This window comes from Agaricus bisporus (assembly GCF_000300575.1).
Source record: "Agaricus bisporus var. bisporus H97 unplaced genomic scaffold AGABI2scaffold_1, whole genome shotgun sequence".
Lineage (NCBI taxonomy): Eukaryota > Fungi > Basidiomycota > Agaricomycetes > Agaricales > Agaricaceae > Agaricus > Agaricus bisporus.
The window spans coordinates 52,099-74,688 of record NW_006267344.1 but is presented as its reverse complement, the minus strand read 5'-3'; the positions used below and the strand labels follow the sequence as shown (position 1 = coordinate 74,688).

At 46.5% G+C, this 22,590-nt stretch overlaps 7 protein-coding genes across 7 annotated transcripts; 4 read left to right on the top strand and 3 right to left on the bottom strand.

The window, feature by feature from the left end:
• Positions 1 to 77: 77 nt before the first annotated feature.
• Positions 78 to 1,119, bottom strand: AGABI2DRAFT_189154 (hypothetical protein). The gene is made up of 5 exons (XM_006453726.1): positions 1,050 to 1,119; positions 895 to 1,002; positions 706 to 839; positions 349 to 656; positions 78 to 292 (listed from the first exon to the last, which is right to left on the bottom strand). The coding sequence occupies exons 1-4, from the start codon at positions 1,111 to 1,113 to the stop codon at positions 363 to 365; spliced, it is 600 nt and encodes a 199-aa protein (XP_006453789.1). The 5' UTR covers positions 1,114 to 1,119; the 3' UTR covers positions 78 to 292; positions 349 to 362.
• Positions 1,120 to 1,151: 32 nt separating this feature from the next.
• AGABI2DRAFT_181833 (hypothetical protein) lies at positions 1,152 to 2,839 on the top strand (the record flags this gene model as incomplete). The annotated part of the gene is made up of 7 exons (XM_006453725.1): positions 1,152 to 1,286; positions 1,337 to 1,372; positions 1,422 to 1,451; positions 1,507 to 1,768; positions 1,819 to 2,456; positions 2,514 to 2,652; positions 2,706 to 2,839. Exons 1-7 carry the CDS (start codon positions 1,185 to 1,187, stop codon positions 2,837 to 2,839), a joined length of 1,341 nt encoding a protein of 446 aa, XP_006453788.1. The 5' UTR covers positions 1,152 to 1,184.
• A 5,192-nt stretch (positions 2,840 to 8,031) lies between these two features.
• AGABI2DRAFT_113560 (hypothetical protein) lies at positions 8,032 to 9,323 on the top strand (the record flags this gene model as incomplete). The annotated part of the gene is made up of 2 exons (XM_006453724.1): positions 8,032 to 8,233; positions 8,290 to 9,323. The coding sequence occupies 2 exons, from the start codon at positions 8,032 to 8,034 to the stop codon at positions 9,321 to 9,323; spliced, it is 1,236 nt and encodes a 411-aa protein (XP_006453787.1).
• A 642-nt stretch (positions 9,324 to 9,965) lies between these two features.
• Positions 9,966 to 12,135, bottom strand: C4H1 (cytochrome p450; the record flags this gene model as incomplete). The annotated part of the gene is made up of 9 exons (XM_006453723.1): positions 9,966 to 10,297; positions 10,362 to 10,453; positions 10,510 to 10,560; positions 10,620 to 10,729; positions 10,781 to 10,940; positions 10,995 to 11,271; positions 11,327 to 11,587; positions 11,639 to 11,882; positions 11,947 to 12,135. Coding segments are annotated over 9 exons (1,670 nt in total), but the record flags the coding sequence as incomplete, so codon positions are not given.
• Positions 12,136 to 14,129: 1,994 nt separating this feature from the next.
• Positions 14,130 to 16,430, bottom strand: AGABI2DRAFT_189151 (hypothetical protein). Its single transcript, XM_006453722.1, has 9 exons — positions 16,343 to 16,430; positions 16,231 to 16,292; positions 16,102 to 16,181; positions 15,918 to 16,048; positions 15,269 to 15,856; positions 15,029 to 15,209; positions 14,642 to 14,969; positions 14,457 to 14,585; positions 14,130 to 14,405 (listed from the first exon to the last, which is right to left on the bottom strand). Exons 1-9 carry the CDS (start codon positions 16,371 to 16,373, stop codon positions 14,283 to 14,285), a joined length of 1,653 nt encoding a protein of 550 aa, XP_006453785.1. The 5' UTR covers positions 16,374 to 16,430; the 3' UTR covers positions 14,130 to 14,282.
• A 743-nt stretch (positions 16,431 to 17,173) lies between these two features.
• On the top strand, positions 17,174 to 19,282 carry AGABI2DRAFT_181830 (hypothetical protein). Its single transcript, XM_006453721.1, has 20 exons — positions 17,174 to 17,268; positions 17,322 to 17,400; positions 17,454 to 17,467; positions 17,514 to 17,612; positions 17,662 to 17,671; positions 17,725 to 17,742; positions 17,794 to 17,819; positions 17,872 to 17,897; positions 17,948 to 17,982; positions 18,047 to 18,083; positions 18,141 to 18,156; positions 18,215 to 18,257; positions 18,308 to 18,408; positions 18,461 to 18,520; positions 18,579 to 18,606; positions 18,666 to 18,723; positions 18,797 to 18,821; positions 18,874 to 18,988; positions 19,039 to 19,092; positions 19,156 to 19,282. Exons 1-20 carry the CDS (start codon positions 17,204 to 17,206, stop codon positions 19,234 to 19,236), a joined length of 990 nt encoding a protein of 329 aa, XP_006453784.1. The 5' UTR covers positions 17,174 to 17,203; the 3' UTR covers positions 19,237 to 19,282.
• A 1,611-nt stretch (positions 19,283 to 20,893) lies between these two features.
• Positions 20,894 to 22,514, top strand: AGABI2DRAFT_62224 (hypothetical protein; the record flags this gene model as incomplete). Its single annotated transcript, XM_006453720.1, has 8 exons — positions 20,894 to 20,962; positions 21,029 to 21,100; positions 21,161 to 21,226; positions 21,281 to 21,364; positions 21,430 to 21,616; positions 21,672 to 21,800; positions 21,855 to 22,216; positions 22,275 to 22,514. The coding sequence occupies 8 exons, from the start codon at positions 20,894 to 20,896 to the stop codon at positions 22,512 to 22,514; spliced, it is 1,209 nt and encodes a 402-aa protein (XP_006453783.1).
• Between the last annotated feature and the right edge of the window lie 76 nt (positions 22,515 to 22,590).

Sequence of the window (22,590 nt, the reverse complement as noted above, 5' to 3'; positions counted from 1 at the left end):
CTGTCCCTTAACGGAGAGACGTGAAGAAAGGCAGAGGGTAGGATACAGGACCTTGTGAGTGAAGTGAAACTATGGAAACGAAAGCAGTCGATTGATGCTCCAGTTAGAACAATGCGACGCAAACCATACCCTGGGTAATATTAACAGTAAAGAACATTCCATATGTCCGGTATCTCCAGCTTTCAGGAGAAACCGGAACCATAATTTTAGAGCCAAGATTGTGAAACAGCAAAAAATCGCATTGCCATTCACGTCGAGTGGCATGGTACAAACAGACGCATAAGATAGGTGGCTAAGAGTATTGATAGAGCGAAGCAATATAGTCGCATTACAGGCTGCATAACGTACTTGACAAAAAGACTTCAGGCTTGAGTTTGTGAGGCGCCAGAAGGTGACCCCTCTGATCTCTCGGGCGGGATAGCGACTGAAGAACGTGTCTTATTGAGGGGACGTCTAGGAAGAGGTCTGATGATCCGCTCAGGGACGAAAGAGGTGATAATTTCAGATGACGCATCCGAGTCAAGATCAGAGTCGTTATCGGCATCTTCTGAAGAGAGCGAAGAAGAGGCCGATGACATTTCCGTGTCTTGAGCTTCCGTGTCTTGAGCGTCGTGTGACTTCTTGCTACGATCTTCAAAGACACCAAGACCAAGATTCTGCGGCAACGAATGAGAAGCACTGATGTTGAGAGATGAAATGACACACCATTTGAATGTACTGGTCCATATGCTCACTGACATGCTCGATATTGACACTGTCTGGGTCCTTCTGCATACGCTGAGTAAGAGCTTCATTGGATGCCTGGATCTGGGGAAGAAACGCCTGAACCCGGGACAATACTGGGTAAAACTGTTGAATGACGATACAGGAGCGCTAGAGCTGGGTGGTACAGACGCTCAGCAGGAGGATTGACGTCAAAAGGGGGTTTATTTCCGAAGTCGAACTGTAAGCCGGGCGGTGGCTGAGGCCTGGCGTCGCTGTTTAGGTTCTCCAGTAGAGCCTCTGGATAACAGACATTAATGCAGCATCAGTACAGGGCCCAGACTTACGAATGCGAGCCTGCCTCTGGTCGTCGTCCTCGACGTCGAGGACATTGTTGTGGTCGGTGTTCATTACAGGAAATGATGGCAAGCACAGCCACCACCGCTTTCACCATTTTCATTTTCAATTTCTACCGTCGCCTGATGTCGCTGCCCACAAAAAAGCTGGGAGGCTATGATTTCTACAGAAATGTATTGGGCAGTCCAAAATACATTGTTGCCCCGATGGTTGACCAGAGCGAGCTGGTGCGTGCGCCGCCGTTTTTACCGAGTTCTGTGACTCTTACCGTGGCTAGGCCTGGCGAAAACTGTCGCGGAGATATGGAGCACAAGTACGCTTTGGCCATGCTCTTTAGTCGACCTTGACTGACACGAATCTAGGTGGTGTACTCGCCCATGATCAATGCCAAAGTCGGTGTGGCCCCTCCAGACCCCTCCAAGTTATGACCGGAACTGACGTGACCAGATGTTTGCAACACAGTCAAATAAACACTACCGCGAAATAAATTTCAACACTGTCTGCGGCGAGGAGGGCGATTTAACAGTCGATCGGCCTCTTGTCGTCCAGTTCTGCGCCAACGACCCCGACCAATTGTTGGCGTCTGCCAAAATTATCGAACCCCACTGTGATGCCATTGACATCAACCTTGGTTGCCCTCAGGACATCGCCAAGAAGGGCAAATATGGCGCCTACCTCCAGGACGACTGGGATCTCATATATAAACTCAGTAAGCTGCGACCTTTTTACTTTGTTCATCCAATTGATTACGAACCAAAGTCAATATCCTCCATACAAACCTCTCGATACCTGTCACCGCCAAATTCCGTGTCTTTCCTACTGTTGAAAAGACGGTAGCCTACGCGAAGATGCTGGAAAGTGCTGGTGCTCAAATCCTTACTTGCCATGGCCGAATACGAGAACAACGGGGTGTCAATACCGGTCTTGCTGATTGGACCAAAATTCGGGCGGTCAAAGAGGCTGTTTCCGTTCCCGTTTTTGCCAACGGCAACGTCTTATACCAATCCGATATTTTTGACTGCCTCAAAGCAACGGGTGCTGATGGCGTTATGAGCGCCGAAGGACAGTTGTACAACCCTGCACTCTTTCATGGTCTCACATCCCTCTCTACCCCTCCACCGAAAGACACGACGTATCTGTCAGATGAAGATATCTTGTTGCGACACCCTCGACATTGTGATCTCGCCATCGAATACCTTGATATCGTTCTTTCTCAAAAGACCCCGACGATAGTTAGCGCTGTAAAAGGCCACTTGTTCAAGATCATGCGCCCCGGCTTGACGAAGGAAAAGGACTTGAGAGAACGCTTGGGCAAGGTTAGGGTGAATCCCAAGGCTCCAAGGGAGGGATATCAAGAATATTTGAGAATATGCCATGAATTGAAAGAACGAATGGAGGTACATATCTTATTTCTTCTGCTCGCTATTTTCAAGCGATCTTATCTGTTATCATAGCGCGATGAGAAGTCTGTGGGAGGTAGACTCCTGACTGAACTCATCGAAACAGAACCTGTGACGGGAATACAAGTCATGCCTCACTGGCTTGCACAACCGTATTTTAGGCCACCTCCATCCAAATCGCAACCCGAACCCAGTGCGTTTTCTCACATTTCTAAGTTTCTATAGCTACATCCTAATCATACTCAGAAGCATCCACTCTTATCAAGCGCGTCCATACGGACATAGAGGAAATCAGAGACGATGAAGAGGTGAAACGAGTGAAAATGGACGATAATTATCCCACAATGGGAGTAAGTTCAGAAATTCAGATACCCGGATAGATATTCCCTCTTTGCATTTAATCTAGTATATCACTTTTCTCCCCTAATAATTTGTCAATGTCTGATATAAGGTCTTTTTGTCGCGGCTGCTCTAATCGAGGGCCAGACGGATTTCGGTGACTGTTACGAGGTGTGATGATGCATGTGCAACAATCTCTCGCAGAACCTGGTTTGTCTTCTGTTTATTGCTTCAACTGCGCTTCAACTAACTTCAAAATCCCCATTGCTAGTTGATACGGCGAACAACCGCCATCAGCCGCTTGTGCCGGTGCTTTGGCAAATGTTCTGATCCTTGGGCCTGCCGCACCGTCATCCGCCCGTCTATTCCATACGTGACACAAAGAGTCAAACGACAGGATGCTCTTACGCCTCTTTCCATCGTGGATACACCTTCACAGGTCTCAGCTTCTACGCTAGTTGCGGAGTCGGTGCCGAATCCCGAGAGACTCGGACCGGTGAGACTTAATATGGATCACCGTTCAACCACAAATCCGCAAACTGCCCAGAAATGGGGACACTACCAATGTGTCAAGCACTCCTTCCATGGGTTACTAGAGTTTTGTGGCTCGTTACTCTGGTGCTGAAATCTGTAGCTCGAATTCAGGCTCAGCGAGGCTGTAATAACATGTTGCTAATGACCTTGACACCATCAAATCCGCGTGTTCAATCTATTTTCAAAAGTCTTCCTTGACGCCACTTTTTCAAGCAACATGCCTTGGGTTTCGGCTAGAAGCTGGACCGGTTCCCAAGCTACACGTTTGAATTAATGGTATTCCTGTCAGAAGGGCACTGCCTGAAGAAGGAGGTACTTATGAAATGCGTTTGTTTCCGCCTCATGTCCCCGTAAAATCGCAGTCGTTCAAGCGCTAATCGTGGAACAACACAACACCATGACTGCGAGACGTTACCAATTGGCCATATTCCTGTCTGCCCATGCATCGCTACAATGATCGACTTCTACGGAACAAGCTGACCTCGTATAATGCGACTATCTGGCGTCGTCTGCGCATTTCCCATGCTATGACATTGGATGTTGAAGCACAGGATATCCGCGATTCATAGTCGTGGCTTCCACGTTTCGCTATGTAGCTAGAACACTAACAAAGCTATGACCAACGAGGGCGCTTATCAGTTGTGGCAGATGGCAGACATATCCTCCGAGACCGGTATGCTTAAATTGCCGTATTCCCCACATTCTTCTCATTATATCCTTCCCCTGCCTTTCTGTCCCCCCTCCCCTCCTTACCTTTCTGCCTGGATCTCATCTGTTCTAGAGCAAAATGCCATTATTTCCGCATGCTCAAGGTTTCCAAATTAACGGAGGCGACTTTTCGGAAGTTAACGGGAATCAGAACCACTACTATCGTAACACGAATCCCCTACACGTGTACGGGGATAACAATTCCACAACGTTTGTCGATGGGCCATATCATTATGGTCCCGACAATAGTATCAGCAGTACGTCACGTTCTTCAATTGGTTTTGTACAATATCTGATCGAGATGAAGATGAAGCTGGTGGAGATATGCACATAATCGGCCAGGGTGAAAATTGCCAGGTTAACATGGGATCAAGTGAGTTCTCTTTGGCACAATAGCTTTCTATGATCTAACGAAGCGGGACCCAGTGGATGATATGTTCCCCAGCTTAGTGGCACCATCAAGGTCGTCCACGCGTAAGTTTCACGATGGCTACGTCTCTTACAAAAGTTGAATGATAAAAAGGGCAACACAATACAAGAACGCCGGTGGCAAGATCCAACGCTTCAAACCATCAACGATCGAATAATGGAATTAGCAGTATGTCATCTGTTAGTGACAAACTTTTGTCTTGCTAATTTATCTCCGAAGATCGCGCAGGAGGGAACTTGAGTATAGTCGGGCAGGGACGTGGCAGTCGAGTTCAACTCGCTAATAATGGTGACTTTCTTTTCCTGGTTAATCTTTCTCGATTCTGACAGTTTTGGCATTCGCAGCACACTTGGCGCAACAACCTTTGCGGACGAGGAATGTAATGTGCCCTCCTATTCAAGAATACGGCGTTGAAGGCGGTTATTCGTCTCAAAATCTACATCCGTCCCAATCCCAATATGCAGCCAATTTTCAGCACCAGATGCGTTCTCAGCATCCAAAGGGCTGGTGCTACCCTCCTATGGAGTATTTTCCGGAGTCCCCTCAACAGGGGACATTCAGTCCTAGCGTACCATCTTCACCTCCACCGGAATACGGTTGGGCAAACTCACCACCCCAAATGACGGGCTATCCTTCCAATAACTATAACTATGGGCACCATCAAAATGTACCATATTCGCCTCCAGCTAGATACCCGCCTCCAACAGGTCCACCAGCAGCGAGCCACCAATACACGTGGAATACGCCCCTTCCTGGTGGATCACCTTCGCCTCAAATCAGATACCCGCCTCCGACAAGTCCACCCCCATCCCAAGCGATAAGCTATATGGCAGAAAGCAATCAATATATGGAGTATCATGCAACACCCCATCCCGGTCTATCGTCTTCATCCCCGGTCCCACAGCTCCCAACGACGATGTATCCTTCGGACAACAATCAATATGCACCTTACGAGTCAAGACCAAGCATATCACTTACCACTACCACATCCGCCCCCCCACCGCCGTCACTACCATCAGAACCGGTGCGAGTGCCTGCACCAGCCCTAGCACCATCAGCACCTATATCAGTTCCTGTGGTGCCACAATCTCATCAGATTCTAATAACTACTACCCATACGCCCTCAAAAGCTCCAGTCGAACAAGGTTCAGGGATTCAAAAATCTGCCATGGTTGGAGTTGTCACTCCTGCAATAGTATTGTCGCCCGCCGGGATCAAAGACACGCCGCCATTGCTTTTGCCAGTTGACACGGCTCCCGTTGCTCACTCTAATGGACCACGACAAGAGGAACAACCGTCATTGGCAGCACCGCGGCCGCTTGTTGGTGGTGCCTTAACAAACATCCTGAACCCCATGCCTGCCGCACCGTCATCCGCTCCTCCATCAGCGAACCAGGCGCTGCTTTCACCGGCGGCACGAAGAGTCGAACGACAGGACGCTCATATGGCCCCTTCCATCTCATCAGTCTCAACTTCCACGCTAGTTGAGGAGTCGGTGCCGCCCAAACCCCAAGAGACTCCAGCGAGAGTAGGAAATGGGAGCATTAACAGTGATTCAAACAGCTCAAATGCAATCGTGACCGAGAACGCTCCCCCCGGTTCATTGAAGATAGTTCCAACAAGTCAGCAGGTTCTTCCCGAGCAGGCGGACACATCCTCGAGGACGGAAATCCCAAACGACAATCTAATAACCAAGTCCAAGCCCAAGGCAAAGAAATGGCGTCGACTGGTTAAATTCATTAAACGGCAAGCCAAGAAGTTTAGGAAGGTGGAGTGAAGTCTGAAAGATCTGAACAATGATATGACGCCGTGTTTCCTATTACATACTCATATTTTAAGGTTGATCCTACGTCTCTTTGTCGTGCTCCTTGATATGCTGTCGCGTTTGGTATATATATATTTATATAAAATTATATGTCTGTTGACTATGACTTTCCTCTAAATCGCATGAAGGTGTGCATGGGAGCACTGGAATATTGACGATTCGCTAAGAGAAAAATGAAGAGTTATCCGCTGTATACGGCTCAGTGGACAGACGAGCTGAAAAGAACGAAAAGATTAATCCGATTGATGAGTATTCTAAAATTACATTTTATACCTCTAAATACATAGCATTCGGTCAAACAAGCATACACTTTGACAGATTCGAAAAAGGTTTGAACTCAGTCATTGAAAGACCCCTGGAACTAGCAGATGCGTCTCTTCACAACTTCTCAATAAACCACCCCCGCCTCATTTTCAACATGAAGCATGTCCGAGTTGGGATTATATTGCCTATGCTTCATCGGTTCTTCAACATTGAAGGATTCAACTACTTTCCCGTGCCGAGGAATCATCTTGATCGTGAATGGGACCGGAGATTGTCCAGAAAGTCCATCGGATTCTTTCAGGTCAATCGTTTGCCCTGAAATGCTCTCCATTTTGAAGGCCCAGAGCACGCGAGAAATCGCCAAAAAGATCTCCCATTCCGCGAGCCACATGCCAGGACAAAAGATTCAGCCTGAGAAGAGGAGCCTGACCCTGGAAGACACATCACAATCCTGCAATCGCCTCAAATTGCTAACTTAGTTGATACGGCCAACAACCGCCATCAGCCGCTTGTTGCCGGTGCTGTGACAAAAGTTCTGATCCCTGGGCCTGCACACCGTCATCCCCTCGTTCATTCCGTATCGTGAATACACTTCACAGGTCTCAACTTCTACACTAGTTGCGGAGTCGGCGCCGAATCCCGAGAGACTGCGGCGAGATATAGATCACCGTTCAACCACACGCCCGCAAACTGTCTGGAAATGGGGGCACTACCAATGTGTCAAGCACCCCCTCCATGGGCTACTTCTGCGGTTTGTTACTCTGGTACTGAAAACTGTACCTCGAATTCAGGCTCAGCGAGGCTGTAACAACATGTTGTAATGTTAACGCTGGAGCCCTGAAAGCATCAAAAACCGCATGTTCAATCTATTTTCAAAAGTCTTCTTCTGCCTTGACGCCATTTCTTCAAGCACCATGACTTGGGTTTCGAGCATGAAGTTGGACTGGTTCATAAGCTACAACGCTTGCATTCATGACATTCCTGCAAGCAGGCCCCTGCATGAAGAAAGAGGCGCTCATGGAATGTGCTTTGTTTCCGCTTCGTGCTCCAGTAATATCGCGGTCGTTCAAGCGCTAATCGTGGAGCAACACAACACCATGGCGTGGCGTAATCAACTGGATATATTATTGTCTGCTCAATGTATCACTACAATGGACTTCTACGGAACAAGCTGACCTCGTCTAATGTGACCATTTGGTGCCGTCCACGCATTTCCCATGCCATGATCATTGAAATATTGAAGCACAGGATATCCACGATCCATGAGTCGTGGCGTCCACATTTCACCATTGCAGCTAGAACACTGACACTGCTGCGACCAGCGCTATCGAGATTTCATAATTCACAAGGCTAGCGAGGGCGTTTATCAGTTGTGGCAGGTGGTATGCTTAAATTGCTGTCGTCCGCACATCTTCTCATTGCATCCTTCCCCTGCCACCTTTCTGGCTGATTCTCATCTGACCTAGAGCAAAATGCCTTTCTTTTTGCGTAGGCGTAGGACAGTTTCGAATATTAACAGAGGCCACTTTTCGGATGATAGCGGGAACCAGAACAACCACTATCGTAGTATATATTCCCGTGCAGGTGCAGGGCTCAACACCGAAGATCGTGCGGGAGGAAACGTGGAGGAATTCGGGCAGGGACATGGCAGTCCAGTCCAACACGATATCAATGGTGACTTTCTTTTCCTAGATAATCTTTCTTGATTCTTACGTTCCTGGCTTTTGTAGCACACTTGGCGTCACAACCTATGCAGACGAGGAATGAAATGTACGCTCCTACCCAAGAATACGGCGTCGAAGGCGGTCATCCACGTCAATATCCACATCCGTTTCAATCTCAATATGGAGCCAATTTCCAACACCAGATGCCTTCTCAGCATCCAATGGGTAGGTGCGACCCTCCTATGGAGTATTTTCCGCGATCCCCTCAACAGGGGGCATTCAATTGCAACATACCATCTTCACCTCCACCGGAATACGATTGGGCAAACTCGTCATCCCAAATGGCGGTCCATCCTTCCGGTTGCTATCAGTACGGTTGCCCTCATCACAGTGTGCCATATTCGCCTCCAGCTGGGTACCCGCCTCCGGCAGGTTATCCGGCAGCAGGCCAACAGTACATGCATTCCACTCTACCTCGGACCGGATACCCGCCGCCTCATCCTTACGGTAATTATCAATGCGGCGGGCATCATCACAATGTGCCGTCTTCGCCTCCAACAAGATACCCGCCTCCAACAGGTCCACCGGCAGCGAACCACCAATGTATGTGGAATACACCCCATTACGCTCTACCTCGGACCGGGTGCCCGCCTCCGGCAGGTTCACCTCCATCCCAAGCGACGAGTTATCCAGCTGGAAACAACCAATATATGGGGTATGACAATGCACCACCCCATCCCGGTGTGTCGTCCCCGCATCCGGTAGTATTCCAGCCACCAGCGAGTCCACAGCTCGCAACGACGATGTATCCTTCGGGCAACAATCAATATGCACCTTGCAAGCCAAGACCAAGCAGATCACTTACCACTACCACATCCGTCTCCCCAACACCGTCACCACCACCAGTGCCAGTACGAGTGCCAGTACAGTCGCCACCAAGGACGCTGCTAGTAAGGCAAACATCAGTCCTACTCGTTGGCGGTGCCTTAGCAAACGTCCTGGAATCCGTGCCTGCCGCACTGCCATCCACTCCTTCCGTCAGCGAACCAGGCACTACCCGCACCAGCAACACAAGGAGTCGAACGACAGGACGCTCTTAGGCCTCATTCCATCATGATGAACACATCTTCACAAGCCTCAGCTTCTACGCTAGTTGGATATGATGCTAGTTACATACTCATATTTTAACGTTGATTCTATGTCTCTTTGCTGTGGTCCTTGATATGCTGTCGCATTTGGTATATATATATACATTCATATATTTATATGTCTGTTGGGCTATAACTTTCCTCTAAACTGCATCAAGATATGCGTTGGAGCATTGACGACTCGCTAAGAGGCAAACGAAGTGTTATCCCCTAAATGTGACAATGGTATGAATGCGAGCGATTTCAACTTCCAATTATGTAGGAAATACTCGAGGGATCTGCGTCTCTAATTCGGCATTATCACTCTCTACCGAAACTAGAATACACTGCCATCGCTTCCACCTCTGTTAGAAACCTTTGCCAGATGGAGGATTCCGTTGAGTTAGGATAAATGCGGGGAGTATTAGGTCGAACTACACAGCTGTAAACGGCTCAGTGGACAGAAGAGCTGAGGAAGGAAGAGAAGATTGATTCGGGTCAATAGGTAGAGTATCTCAGAATTACATTTTATGTCTCTTAATACATAACAAAATACATAACATTCGGTTAAACAAGCATACACTTTGACAGATTAGAAAAAGGTCTAAACTCAGCCATTAAAAGACCTCTGGAACTAGCAGATGCGCTTCTTCACGACGTCTCAATAAACCACCCCCGCCTCATTTTCAACATGAAGCATGTCCGAGTTGGGATTATATTGCTTATGCTTCATCGGTTCTTCAGCATTGAAGGAATCAACTACTTTCTCGTGCCGAGGAATCATCTTGATCGTGAATGGGACTGGAGATCGTCCAGAAAGTCCATCGTATTCTTTCAGGTCAATGGTTTGTCCCGGAATGCTCTCCATGTTGAAAGCCCAGAGCATTCGAGAGATCGCCAGAAAGATTTCCCGTTCCGCGAGCCACATACCAGGACAAATTCGGCGACTGTAAAACGGATAATGAATGAGTGTTATCAGACGTCAGAACTCATGAGTTGTTTCGTACTGACCCAGCGCCAAAAATCCAGTGATCACGCTCCATAGGGTTAGGCAGGTTAGCCGACTCAGACGAAAGCGTACTGTCATTGATATATCGCTCTGGCTGGGAAAGGTGCGCCATATGAAAAAGTGCAAGGTCACTGAAGGGCGGGAACATACATTAAAGCTGAATGGCTCTGGATGTCGCTCAGGATCATGATGCATGGTGTACTGTCAACAGTTGATCAGACGTGAAGAGAACTTCAACTCATCGCTAAAGTTATGCTCACGCTATTCAGAAGTATCACAGTGCCCTTGGGAATGAATTGGCCATGGTAAGTAAAATCTTCCGTGCTGTAATGAGGGGTAGCAAGCCAAAATGGGTTTCGGCAGCGTTCAACTTCCTGAAATGAATAACGTAAGGATGTAACGAGTAGGTACGTGAGATTACTTGCCTTTATAATGGCGTGAATGTATGGTAAATCCTTCTCATCTTCTACAGTCGGCATGCGATCATGACCGACAACTCTGTCAAGTTCCTCGTGCGCACGTTGTTGAATCTCAGGATAAGAAGGAATCAAAGCGGAGAACCATTGTAAAACTGATGCGGTCTAAGAAACTATGATTAGCGACAGCGGGTTCGCGAGATGAGATCGATTACCCACTGTTTCGACGCCTGCAATCATGAATCCCGAACACATAATGGCAATGTCCATAAACTCGAGTCCTTCCTTTTCTTGATTTTCCAACAACGTCTTCGCCAGACAATCTGTGACGTATTCACCCCTTCTCAAACGCGCTTCTAACTCTTGGACCATACGTCCATACGTTGCCAAGAAATCAGATTGTAGCTTCTTTCCTCGAGCTATCATAGAATTTTTGGGTAGGTACTGGAGAAAGGTAACAAAATCAGTCAAATTTGAAACTGGTCCCGTGCAGTTCCTAATTTTCTTTCCGTTAAGTGCGTCTTTTTTGACAAGTCGAAGAAAGGACTTACATGAACTCTCGAGATAATTTCAATGCCTGGTGGACTAAGGGGTGGTCCATTGAGTCCGTTCGAACACCGAAAGTGATGTTGAGCATGTTGTTGAGTGTAAAATGACCTGCATGAGCTTGCAGATTAACGGGCGTGGTACCAGCTTTTCCTCGGTTGTATATATCTCGGACTAGGTCAAGAGCTTCATAATCGAGAACATCAGTGTAGCTTTCCACTGCTCCCCTATTCAGCCAGGTATTTCCAAGACGACGATGCGTCTTCCTAGAATTCATAAGTCAGATATTTTGGAACTTGTGTGATCTCCAGACTCACCATGTGTTGTTGTAAGGCGTAGCGGTTATGGCCCTGGCGGCGAGGATGGTTTGAGACTTGATGAAATTATCCTTGCGTGAGGAGAACACGGCGCCCTTGGTTGCCAACAAGTCCTTGGCAACATTGGGGCTGGATATGACAACGAAGAGTTGGTTACCGAGCCACATCGAAAACAACGGGCCATATCGTTTAGCCCAGTAATCCAGTGCAAGTTCCGGATAATGTGTAAGGAATGGAAAAGACCCTGAAATATGAAGGAACTAAGCATAAGAATACTCTTCAGCGCTATTCATTATCAGAGAACGAACCGACAATTGGTAGCCCGATAGGTCCCGGAGGCAGGCGGTTGCCATTCGCGTCCGTCAATATACTGAAATGCGCATGAAGAAAGTATAGAAACAGGGACGTTGCGAGAAGGGCGAGCGCAGTAGAGTGGTGTGTGAATTCTAGGCCTAAGGGAACGGCACCAGTTGTAGCATGAGTAGCGTTCTGCATTGTAAGAACTGTGGTGAAGACCTTTTATTTTCTTCCTGATATTTATAGGGAAATGGTCTCTCTCTGCCTATTCTTTTGAGTCATCTTCGTATGCTAGGAAATCCTCGGCATTTGTCCGGCAAGCGCAGTGCTTTGAAAGCTCATAGTTCTTGTCGTAGATCCCGTTCTAAAATATGTTTTGAGGTGGGTTCCGGCGACTAATAGTTTGCCGTGTGGGAGTGAGTTTGGAGGTTGAGTTAATATTGGAGGATTCTTGATGATATCGGACGAAAATAAACGACTTTTACTCTGATACGCGCGATGAGTCCAGAGGACAAGTCCAAACGTCATATCGCTTGTTAACCCTTCATCATATGTTCAACCAAAAAAGCGTTCATGTTACGTCTCCCATAGAATGGAACCACCAGTACTTCCTGCAGCCTCAAAGTCCGACTGGTGATGATAGGAAAGACTCCTAACATGGTGGGCAATCAGTTGCACGTCGCCGACTCTATTCAAGCTGTCCAGTCTCTCAGCTCCTGTCAGCCACATGCGATGATCCTACGAAAATTTAAAATAACTCACCTTGATGAAGTCATATACATGTCGACCAAATCCTCTTGAACTGCTCTCAATTTTGCCATTCTGTATATTCCTTATGTTCCTGAACCCGAAGTAATCGTACGAGCAATTTCTGGCGTCATGATCAGTGGACGCTATGAGCGGCGAGCAGTTTTTGGTCACAGACCTGTGACTCATGATCGATTGATCACTCACCGCATCAAGAATAAAAATAGAAAATCACTGGGGCTTACAATATTTAAAAAGATACCAATGGTAAAATGAGCGGCGGTTGCCTCCCACTAAGATCCCGAAGACAGTATCTCGATTTTCCTACTGCCAGTCAGCAGTTTGGCTCCTCCATTAGAGTCCGTGACGAGGTTTTTTCTTAGAGCTGCACTTTTTAATTTGTAAGTTCCAGTTATTTTGACTGAGTCTGTGGTCAGCTTAAACTTGTAAAACCATCCCTTGAAGCCCGAGATCAGACTCGAAACACATTTATCCGAACTCGGAGCTACTAACACCAGAGAGGTTATAACGCGGATTATCGCTATTTCGTCCACCAATTTGAGTGACCTCCCGCCGACCCTCAATATGGTGAACTGAATAGCGGTAATGCGCACCATAACCTCATCCCGGTGTTAGTAGGCTCCGAATTAGGATAAATTTGTTTCGAGTCTGATCTCGGGCTTCATGGGATAGTTTTCTTTTCAGTTGTCTCTCATTCTTCAGCGGTTCCGGTTATCTTTGGCACAGTCGATCAATCCCCTCGCCACACTCAATGTCATTACTTGTGGCAGAGTGGCAAAACCTCAGTATCACAATCAAACTTGCTCATAACAGTGCTCACTTGGTCATTACGCCACATGCTGGCACTCATATAATTACCATGATTCTTTTACAATTATGATTTCATTGGCATTTACCCGCTGAGGAACCTACCAGTGAATCAAATTGACAACGACAGCTAGTAAATATACAGTGCTGACCAGGAATGCAGAGGCGTACACGTCACTTGGCTTTGTTCTAACACGTTTGTACCGGTAGCCTGATACCTTGACGTTTTCAGATAGACAAATCGTTAATTGACGTTGGACAATAATGCATACTTGAGCTAACCAAACCGATGAAGTTTTGAATGAAAAAATATTGAATATCCTACGCGGGCGGATTATCAGACAAAGATGGGCTAAATTCATTTGGAGCGCCCAAGAAAATACTGAGGGTATCTCGGGTTCGGAGCCCATCACTATCATTAGCCGGAGGCCATTGATAGCCACCGCGGACACCCACAATCCACAGGTAGTGGCTACTCCACATGGAGATGTGCTCACCAGCTCAGTCATGACCATTCGCTATACAAGATCATACAAGCACGGCCTAAGCATCAAGCCCCCTGAGACTCACGACTCCAAAGCTCCGAAGGCGTCCAAATTTATGAAAGAAATACATTTCTAGATTGAGGAGCTTGAAACGCACCGACAGCCTCCACAAGGGGCACACATTTAATTGCAAATGAAAGTTTCAACATTGACCAGATAACACAATGGCACGATGGACGTTTTAGTCTTATAATGCAGCTCTCGAAGGTGGACGTAGTACTCTCTTTCTATTGCTCCATCATCATTTCATCACCTTGTTCCATCGCAGGACCACCACCACCACCACCCTGTTCACGATCCTTCCTTACAGCTTGAACAACGTCATCCACGCGGAGCAACATGCGAGCAGCCTTTATGCAAAACAATTATTGTCAGGTGTCAATCGTACGAATATGGCGTACCTCGATTGCAGTTTTTAACGTTTGAATCTTCACACTAGTAGATTCATACAGCCCATATTCCTTCATATCCACGATCTTTCCTGTATCACCATTGACTCCCCACGAATGCTCTCCATTTGCATGTTTAGCCTGGAAAGTACAAAAAAAGGTCAATTGACGTAAGCGAGAATGGATTGACAACGAACACGAAGCTCAGTGAGGACCCTAATCGCGTTACCCCCGCTGTTTTGTACCAATGTCCTCGGGATGACTTCCATGGCGTCTGCCACTGCTCTATAAGGCCATCCTTCAACTCCCACAATCGTCCGAGCCTTCGCATGAAGCCCGACGCTGATAGCCATTTCCGTGGCACCACCACCGGGTATCAGTGTAGGATCGAACACGACATTTCGTGCAACCGACATGGCATCCGCCAAGTTTCGATCAATCTCATTCAAGATATCTTTTGACGGTCCTCGAAGAAGAATAGTGCAGGCTTTTGGTGTCTTGCACTCGGTGAGGAAAGTGAAATATCTGTTGTAAGAAATTCATCAATTTCGAGTTTCATTCTAATATTGTGGAAGACTACTTACTCATCACCGATCTTTTCGATGTTGAACAAACCACATTTTGTGCCGATATCAGAATCGCGAAGATCTTCGACTCGATTGACAATCGTGGCACCAACGGCAAGAGCGATACGGTTGTTGTCTGACTTGCGAACACGACGAATAGCTGTGACATTGTGTTGAACAAATACGTGTTGGGCAAGGTCTAAGCATTTGGTATTACACAATGAGTGTTAAGATTTTCGAGCATTATAGTGAACGCACCAGAAACTCCCTTCTCCGTGAAGACAATATCGGGCTTGAATTCAATTATTTTGAGGCATTGCGCCTTGACTTGTTCTTCCTCCAACGCTTGTGCTCGTTCCCAGTCGGTCTCCTTGGAAAACTCCATGTTTGTCTGTGACTCGCCCTTTTTGTATTCCAACGGACAATCAAGAAGGACGATACGAGGATTTTTGATACGACGACGCATGTTCGGATGCGTGATATCCTTGTTCAGCATCACACCATCTAGAACACAACTTTGCTCGATTTCTCCGCCAGGAATTTTTTCCACCCGCGCGTATCGTTTGATGTCAACTGTTTTCATCGAACCTTCCTCCTGGGCGACTGTTCGAACAGCCTGTAATGCGAGTTTGCACATCAGATCCGACCATCTTACGACGAATTTGGTTCCAATTGAGGTTTTGATGAGCTTAAGCATCTGTTCATCGTCATTAACATCAATGGGAACGGATATCCGTTTGACGATTTCAAGGGCTTCTTTTAGTGCTTTGTTGTAAGCAGAGATGATAACGACGGGATGGATGTCACGTTCGAGTTGGGATAATGATTGTGCGAGAATTTCGCCAGCTAGACCACGCCAGTCAGTGTCGGTGAAAACCAGCTTATCGGATCAAATGAAGCGACGCACCAAGGATGATAACGCTCGTCGTGCCGTCACCGCACTCCTCATCCTGCGTGCGGGAAAGTTCAATCATGTTTTTTGCAGCAGGGTGCGCCACGTCGATTTCACGCAGAATGGCATTTCCGTCATTGGTAAGTCTGAAAACGAAAAATTCAGATTATGATGGTGCTTCGGTTTTGCAAGCACGCACAGTATACCGCCCATCGGATCCAAGATCATTTTGAGCATAGCTTTGGGGCCAAGACAGGTTCTTATCACGTCTGCTACTGTCTTCTTTGACGTTAACAAGTCAAACGATAGAATTAAAAACATCACACACTTTCGCTGCGGTGATATTCGAAACCTGCGCTTTGCGCCCCGATTGGCGTTCAGGGGCGGTGTCTGGACAACAGAATTGATATGGTACACAACATAAGATGTTCAAAACATACTCATCACAAAAACTGGGGTTTGCGAGGCCATGGTGGAGATTTTGCTGTTCGGTGATTGTGGACAAGGCCAAGATGTGGCTGACGTAAGCGGCACTTTTACGGGCTGATCTTAATATCAGGCTTCTAGTCTCAAATTCTGCGGCCTTAGGTGCGGAAAAGTGGTGCGCATTATTCAAGTCTGCTGTCTTAAGACGTTAATACTGCGAAGAATTTGGCTACTCCTTCTTGGGTTGCTCGGTTGCTTGGCACATAGGTTTAATTTGACCGATGATGTTTGGAATTTATTCGTGAGAATAAAAGAGAGATTTCTAAACATTTGTCAGGCGACTCGATCACTATTATTCCGAGGTGATATGATGAAAATACTTAGTTGCGTGGAACACTTGACTGGCGGTTGCTCCAGTGCATACACATAGGTTTGGACTGATTTGAAGACGGCTCGGGCACGACTCCGATAATGGAATAGCGGAATAACGACATGGCTTTTAATACATTTCGCGATGTCGAGATACCGCGCTGGCTCTGATCGGCCATCAAGACTTTCCCTAGTGATCGATATCCATCAGAGAACGACTTCTGCAAATGCGGTGGCCATTCACAATGTTTACACAGCCGGGTTTTTGAGAGCAGCCGTGGACATTGGACAATACACTCATATACACGTCTGAACACTCAGGGGTGGAGAGGAGCATGCAACGGTTTAGACAGTCTAAGCTTGTTTCTCTCACAGGTAATAAAACTTTTAGTGAGCCGAAGGGCTATCTATTTTTAGTTCATGCATACTTAAGTCGCCTTTCCTTGCTTTCGCGTGTCTTGGTGGACCCCTGTTCCCTTTCACCCTCGATTCGAACATACTACACCATGGCTAGTACCTCGATTTCTCTAACCTACGGTGCGCTGCTTCTGGGAGGTCTGTATGCATCAATGTATGTGTCGTCTGTTTTTGCCTTCCATTTATATCCTCATTCTGCGCCGATAGCCTCAGTGGACTTGTCTTGCTCCAGGTCGTCATATATTTCAAGCTGTACCCCCGTGACCCTGTTCACACCAAGGGTTTGGTCAGTGTTTTTACCCAGCGGCCCGATTTTTCATTTCCTTATCCTCTTCTTAGGTTCTTGGCATATGGTGAGGCTCATGCTCGTCGCCTGCGCTTCGATACAAACTTTATTAGGACCTTGGACGCACTACATACGGCCCTTATTTGGGCTGGCCTATGGATTTATCTCATAGAGAACTTTGGACGACTAGAACGTATTGACTCCATACCCTGGTATGTTCCCTGCCCACGTTTTTGATAGCAAACCATTAACTCCGCACAGGGCTATTTCTGTATGTGTGCTCTTTTGGAGATATACCCGCTATTGAACCTCTTCGTTTTCAAGGCCACCGTTGCAGTCACGGTTCGTGCTCCAAATCAACGAGTCAAGCTTCGTGTATTGATGTTTGCGTAGGGTATCCTCACATTCGTCGTCCATTGGTATGTTGACGAGTTAATTGCTCATATAATATTTTGACTGACGTTCCACCAGCTTCTTTTGTTTTCGTATCTACAGGCGTAAGCTGCAATACCTGTCAAGCCGTGCAGTTAGTTTAACCGTCATTTAGTGAGCCATAAAAACCTGTTTCTTACTATCCCCATCGTACGTACATTCTACTTCTCATTTGATTATATGTTAACGTCCTAATCAATCAAATCAAACGCAGGGTCTCATCGCCCTCTGTCGTCTCATATCTGCAAGCGGTAAGACCCTTAGTCTATCTGACTCTTCTGGACCGTGATAACATTTTTCGTTATCAGGGACGACTGCTGCGATGTTAGTCAATGTTTCATACCTTGAAAAACAACACTGACGCCTGGATTAACTCGTACAGGGTGGTAAATGACCATTTCACTCTATTCCGGAGCAAGTTCTATGTGAGTTAGAGTCGGGGACAGGGGATACTGCTCCTTACCTTCCTTTACAGTGGTTGTTCACCCTTGGGCTTGCCCTCTCGACAGTGGCGGACATTTTAATTGCAGGATTTCTATTTTTCCTCCTTAAAACCGTCAGGACGAACGATTTCAAGTTAGTATATTGATTTTGCGTAATATCCGGCTTACTTACGTTCTGAATACAGTTTGAACGCGATCATTGACGCATTGATTCTTTATGCGTTTGAAACGGGTTTCCTTACGGCGTAGGTTATGCCATCTCTCTGATGGTTGCATTGCTCACGCATTTGGATATCGAACTAGAGCTGGAACGGTGGTAGCGATGCTCTGTGTACGTGACTTTGTTTATTTCTTGATGATGTGTGGTGCTAATTCATTCACGGAAACCAGTGGCTGACGATGTCGCAAAACCTGATATTTATGGCTCTACATTTTGTGATTGGGAAGCGTGAGCTTTCGATTCTCATACGTCTCTCGCTCTCTTCCATGCTGACTTGTCTATCCCCATGCTTATTTTGTAGTTTATGCGAATTCAATACTTGTAACGTAAGTTTGATTGTTTCCTCAGGATTGAAGACACGACTGATCATATTACTAGACTGAATACTCGCCGAAATCTTCGTCGTGGACAGTCAACTAGTCGCCGAAGCCGTAGCGGAGACCTCCCGACAAGATTGAGCCTACAAGACTCGAGACGCAAAAGTCGTATTACCGTGAGTTATTTACTGTTTGATGGCAAGTACAATGCTATAACCCGTTAAAGTTGCAGTCAAATGATTCTTCTGGTAACATATTCCCACCAATTCGTTCTCCAAAGGTACGAAGACACGATTTGCATGTATTTTGCGGACAAACGTTAATTTCGATTTCTTTCTTCAAGGTAACAATCAATATTGAACACTGCGTAGAAGTTGACACACCTGAAAATATGGAAACTACCGTTCGCGCCAATGAAATTTGATGTTACATGGGTAGTGGTATTCATTTTCTTTCCCCTCTTCTACTTCATACTTTGTATTCATCCCGCTCATCTGTACGAGTGGCGGCTGCGCTTGTACTCCTTTCACTGTGCCGATCCCTTTCGTTCCTTTTCAATCCACTCCTCCTGTCGTTGAAGCCTCTCTTGATCAATTTCTTTGAAAGCAGCACCTAGCCCCCGCATGGCTCCCTTTACATGTGCCATCCTATTTTATCATTCATTATTCGAAATCTAGAGAGTCGACACATACGTTGTTTAATAACATAACTTAGACAAATGAAATTACAATTCTAATTTACGATAGTGAGTTTCAGACAGTGCGTTGGGTTTGATACGACTTGCGACATTGTAATCAATCACGCTGCGCACTTTTTTTTTTCTACTTTGATATGGCTTATCCGCAGGCAAGGAACATTCTTGATCGGAGCCCTAGAACGGTACAATGCGTGCGGCAGAAACTTCATCTAGTGTTGCCGGCGGCCGATCAATATCATCTCAAAAACAAAACAAAAAAACTCAGATGTACACTCCACATGCATAACTTATCGGGAACGAAAAAGTCAAAGGGTCGCCGTACGAGACAACACAGGCCATCTCCGGTTTGATCGGGTGCGGATGTGGTGGCTGTGTTTCCTTAGATCGACCACTATTAATAGCATCGGGTCTAGGGCTTTCAATCGAACGTGTGACACATCCTTGAGGATTCCCAGATGACTACAAGCCCCAAGACAAGCCCTCATGGTGCCGTGAAGGAAGTTTCTTTGAAGAAAATATTTTACGATAGACGTCGACTGACTACAATAAGGCGATAGCTGAGATTCCGAGGTTATCTGAATGTCTTTGTCCCGGTTATCATACTTTTTACATCTCATCGGCGTCAGGTAAGAGATATCTATAATCGAATATGGTGTGCGTAGTTGAAGGTTGATAAGCAAGACAGTAAGATAAGGAAGGATAGCTTGTCATTTCTTGACAGTACGTTAATTTGCTTACCATGAAGTTATCCATGGTACATCTGGAAGGTTCCGATCGCATAACTACGAAATGAAAAGAATGTTTCTTTTCCCTCACCAGGTAATTGTTATGCGACTACTTATTTCTTACCATGTCGTTTCTTGAAATCTCTCACACGTTTAGCGGGGTGATCATTATCTACCAGATACGACTGGAAGGACCAAACCGTTGGCTCATCATCAGGGGACGTCAGAACGGTTAGGTTTACCCTGGGGTTAGTAATAGCCCCAGATGGGGGGAAAAGGTAACATGTTACATAATTCACGATATACATGTTACTCATGAATGATCATCACATTTTCGTCACTATTAACAAAACTTCGACACTACTTCACAAATTCACTGTCAGCGGATGCACAAGAAGTTGGCAACCATCATATTTGGTCTCTTGTGCAAATTCTGACGACTATTGTGCAAGCGTCGCGGCTGGTGACTCATCGAACGTTCTGATTGGCGTCTGGACCTTGGTCATCTGCAGCGTATACTGGGCAACTCTCTTTCCTTTGGGCTGTCTAGCTTACCAATTGAATGAGCTTGATTGCGATGCGTTTCGGTATATAAGGCCTGTCGTTCTTTTGTACGGAACCTGTCTTCTCTTGTCTCTTGCCACATCTCGTCTCTCACAATGTCTCTCGTCAAACGTGTTCCCAACGCCCGCGAATTCTATCCCATGTGCGAGCCTGAAATTGGCACGGTCCTCAGCTCCGTGAGTATCGATGACCAGCTGCAATTTCTTTCTTGACATTGTTCTTGTGCCCAGAAAAATGAAACACCCATCCTGTTTAAACCCCTCACTATAAGAGGCGTTACGTTCAGGAATCGTATCTGGCTCGTAAGTATCGCATTGCGCAAGATACATTTTATTGATTGACCCATATGTCTCTCTTCATAGTCTCCCATGTGTCAATATTCCTCAGACGACGGTCACGCCACTGATCATCACCTTGTTCACCTCGGCGTAAGCATATATCCAGCTTTCATGTTCAGGAAGCTTGACTGATTCTGATTAAAGTCATATGCTACTCATGGCGTTGGAGCTATCGTCATTGAAGCAACAGCTGTTGTCCCAGAAGGTAGAATCTCTCCCGAGGACTCTGTAAGTTATATGGGTCTTCCTGTTTGTCATTGGTAGACGCATATATTGACAATCTATTTGCACAGGGCCTTTGGAAAGATAGCCAAATTGCTCCCTTGAAACGGATTGTTGACTTTGCACACGCGCACGGCGCTAAAATCGGTATACAGATCGGCCATGCTGGTAGGAAAGCTTCGACTGTTTCCCCTTTCGTCACCAAACCAGACGGAAAACATGCTCTCACCAGCGAAGAAGCGGGATGGCCCGACCAAGGTAAGCGTATATGCCCATCCAATCCCGGTTTGTATTTACAAACTTTATTTCGCAGTTTACGCTGCCAGCGCGATTCCTTTCGTCCCGGAAGTTTATCCGGATCCACAAGAGGCTACCGAAGAATACATTAAGACAGTCATAGACGCCTTTGTGGCTGCTGCCAAACGCGCTGAAAAAGCAGGATGTAAGCTCAACGCTCATCTTTCCCCTCTTACATGCTGAAATCCCGTTTTGATAGTTGACTTCATCGAAATTCATGCGGCACACGGCTACTTCTTGAACACCTTCCTTTCTCCTCTCTCTAACACTCGTACTGACAAATACGGCGGCTCTCTCGAGAACCGAATGCGACTTACTATTGAGGTCGCCCAAAGACTCCGCGAAGCTTGGCCAGCTGATAAGCCTTTGTTTATTCGCATTACCGCCGTCGATTGGGCCGAAGGTCCTGAAAAGGATGAGAGTGGGAAATGGTTACAATGGGGTATTGAGCAGAGTATCGTGTTGGCGAAACGCCTTCAAGAGGTCGGAGTAGATCTCGTTGATGTCAGTAGTGGAGGATTGTGGGCCGCGCAGAAGATTACCGTCGGACCTGGATACCAAGTATGTTATTGCAGAAATTGTTCGTTACATTAGCTGACCTAGTAACCTTTACCCATAGTCTGGATTCGCTGCACAAATCAAGAAGGCTGTACCAAACTTACTTATCTCAGCCGTGGGCGCGATCACCGAACCGGAACAGGCAGAGACATACCTTAAAGAAGGTCGGGCTGATGTTATAACCATGGCTAGGGAACTCTTGAGGAATCCTTCTTGGCCGTTGTATGCTTCCAAAAAGTTGGGCGTCGAAATTCAGCCTAGTAATCAGCAGGCAGCCGGCTGGTTCCGTTACCGCATTTGATGGTATTAAACATAAATCAAGTCAATTGTTACGATGTATGTTGTTGAAGATTAATATGTTTTGTAGGACACACAAG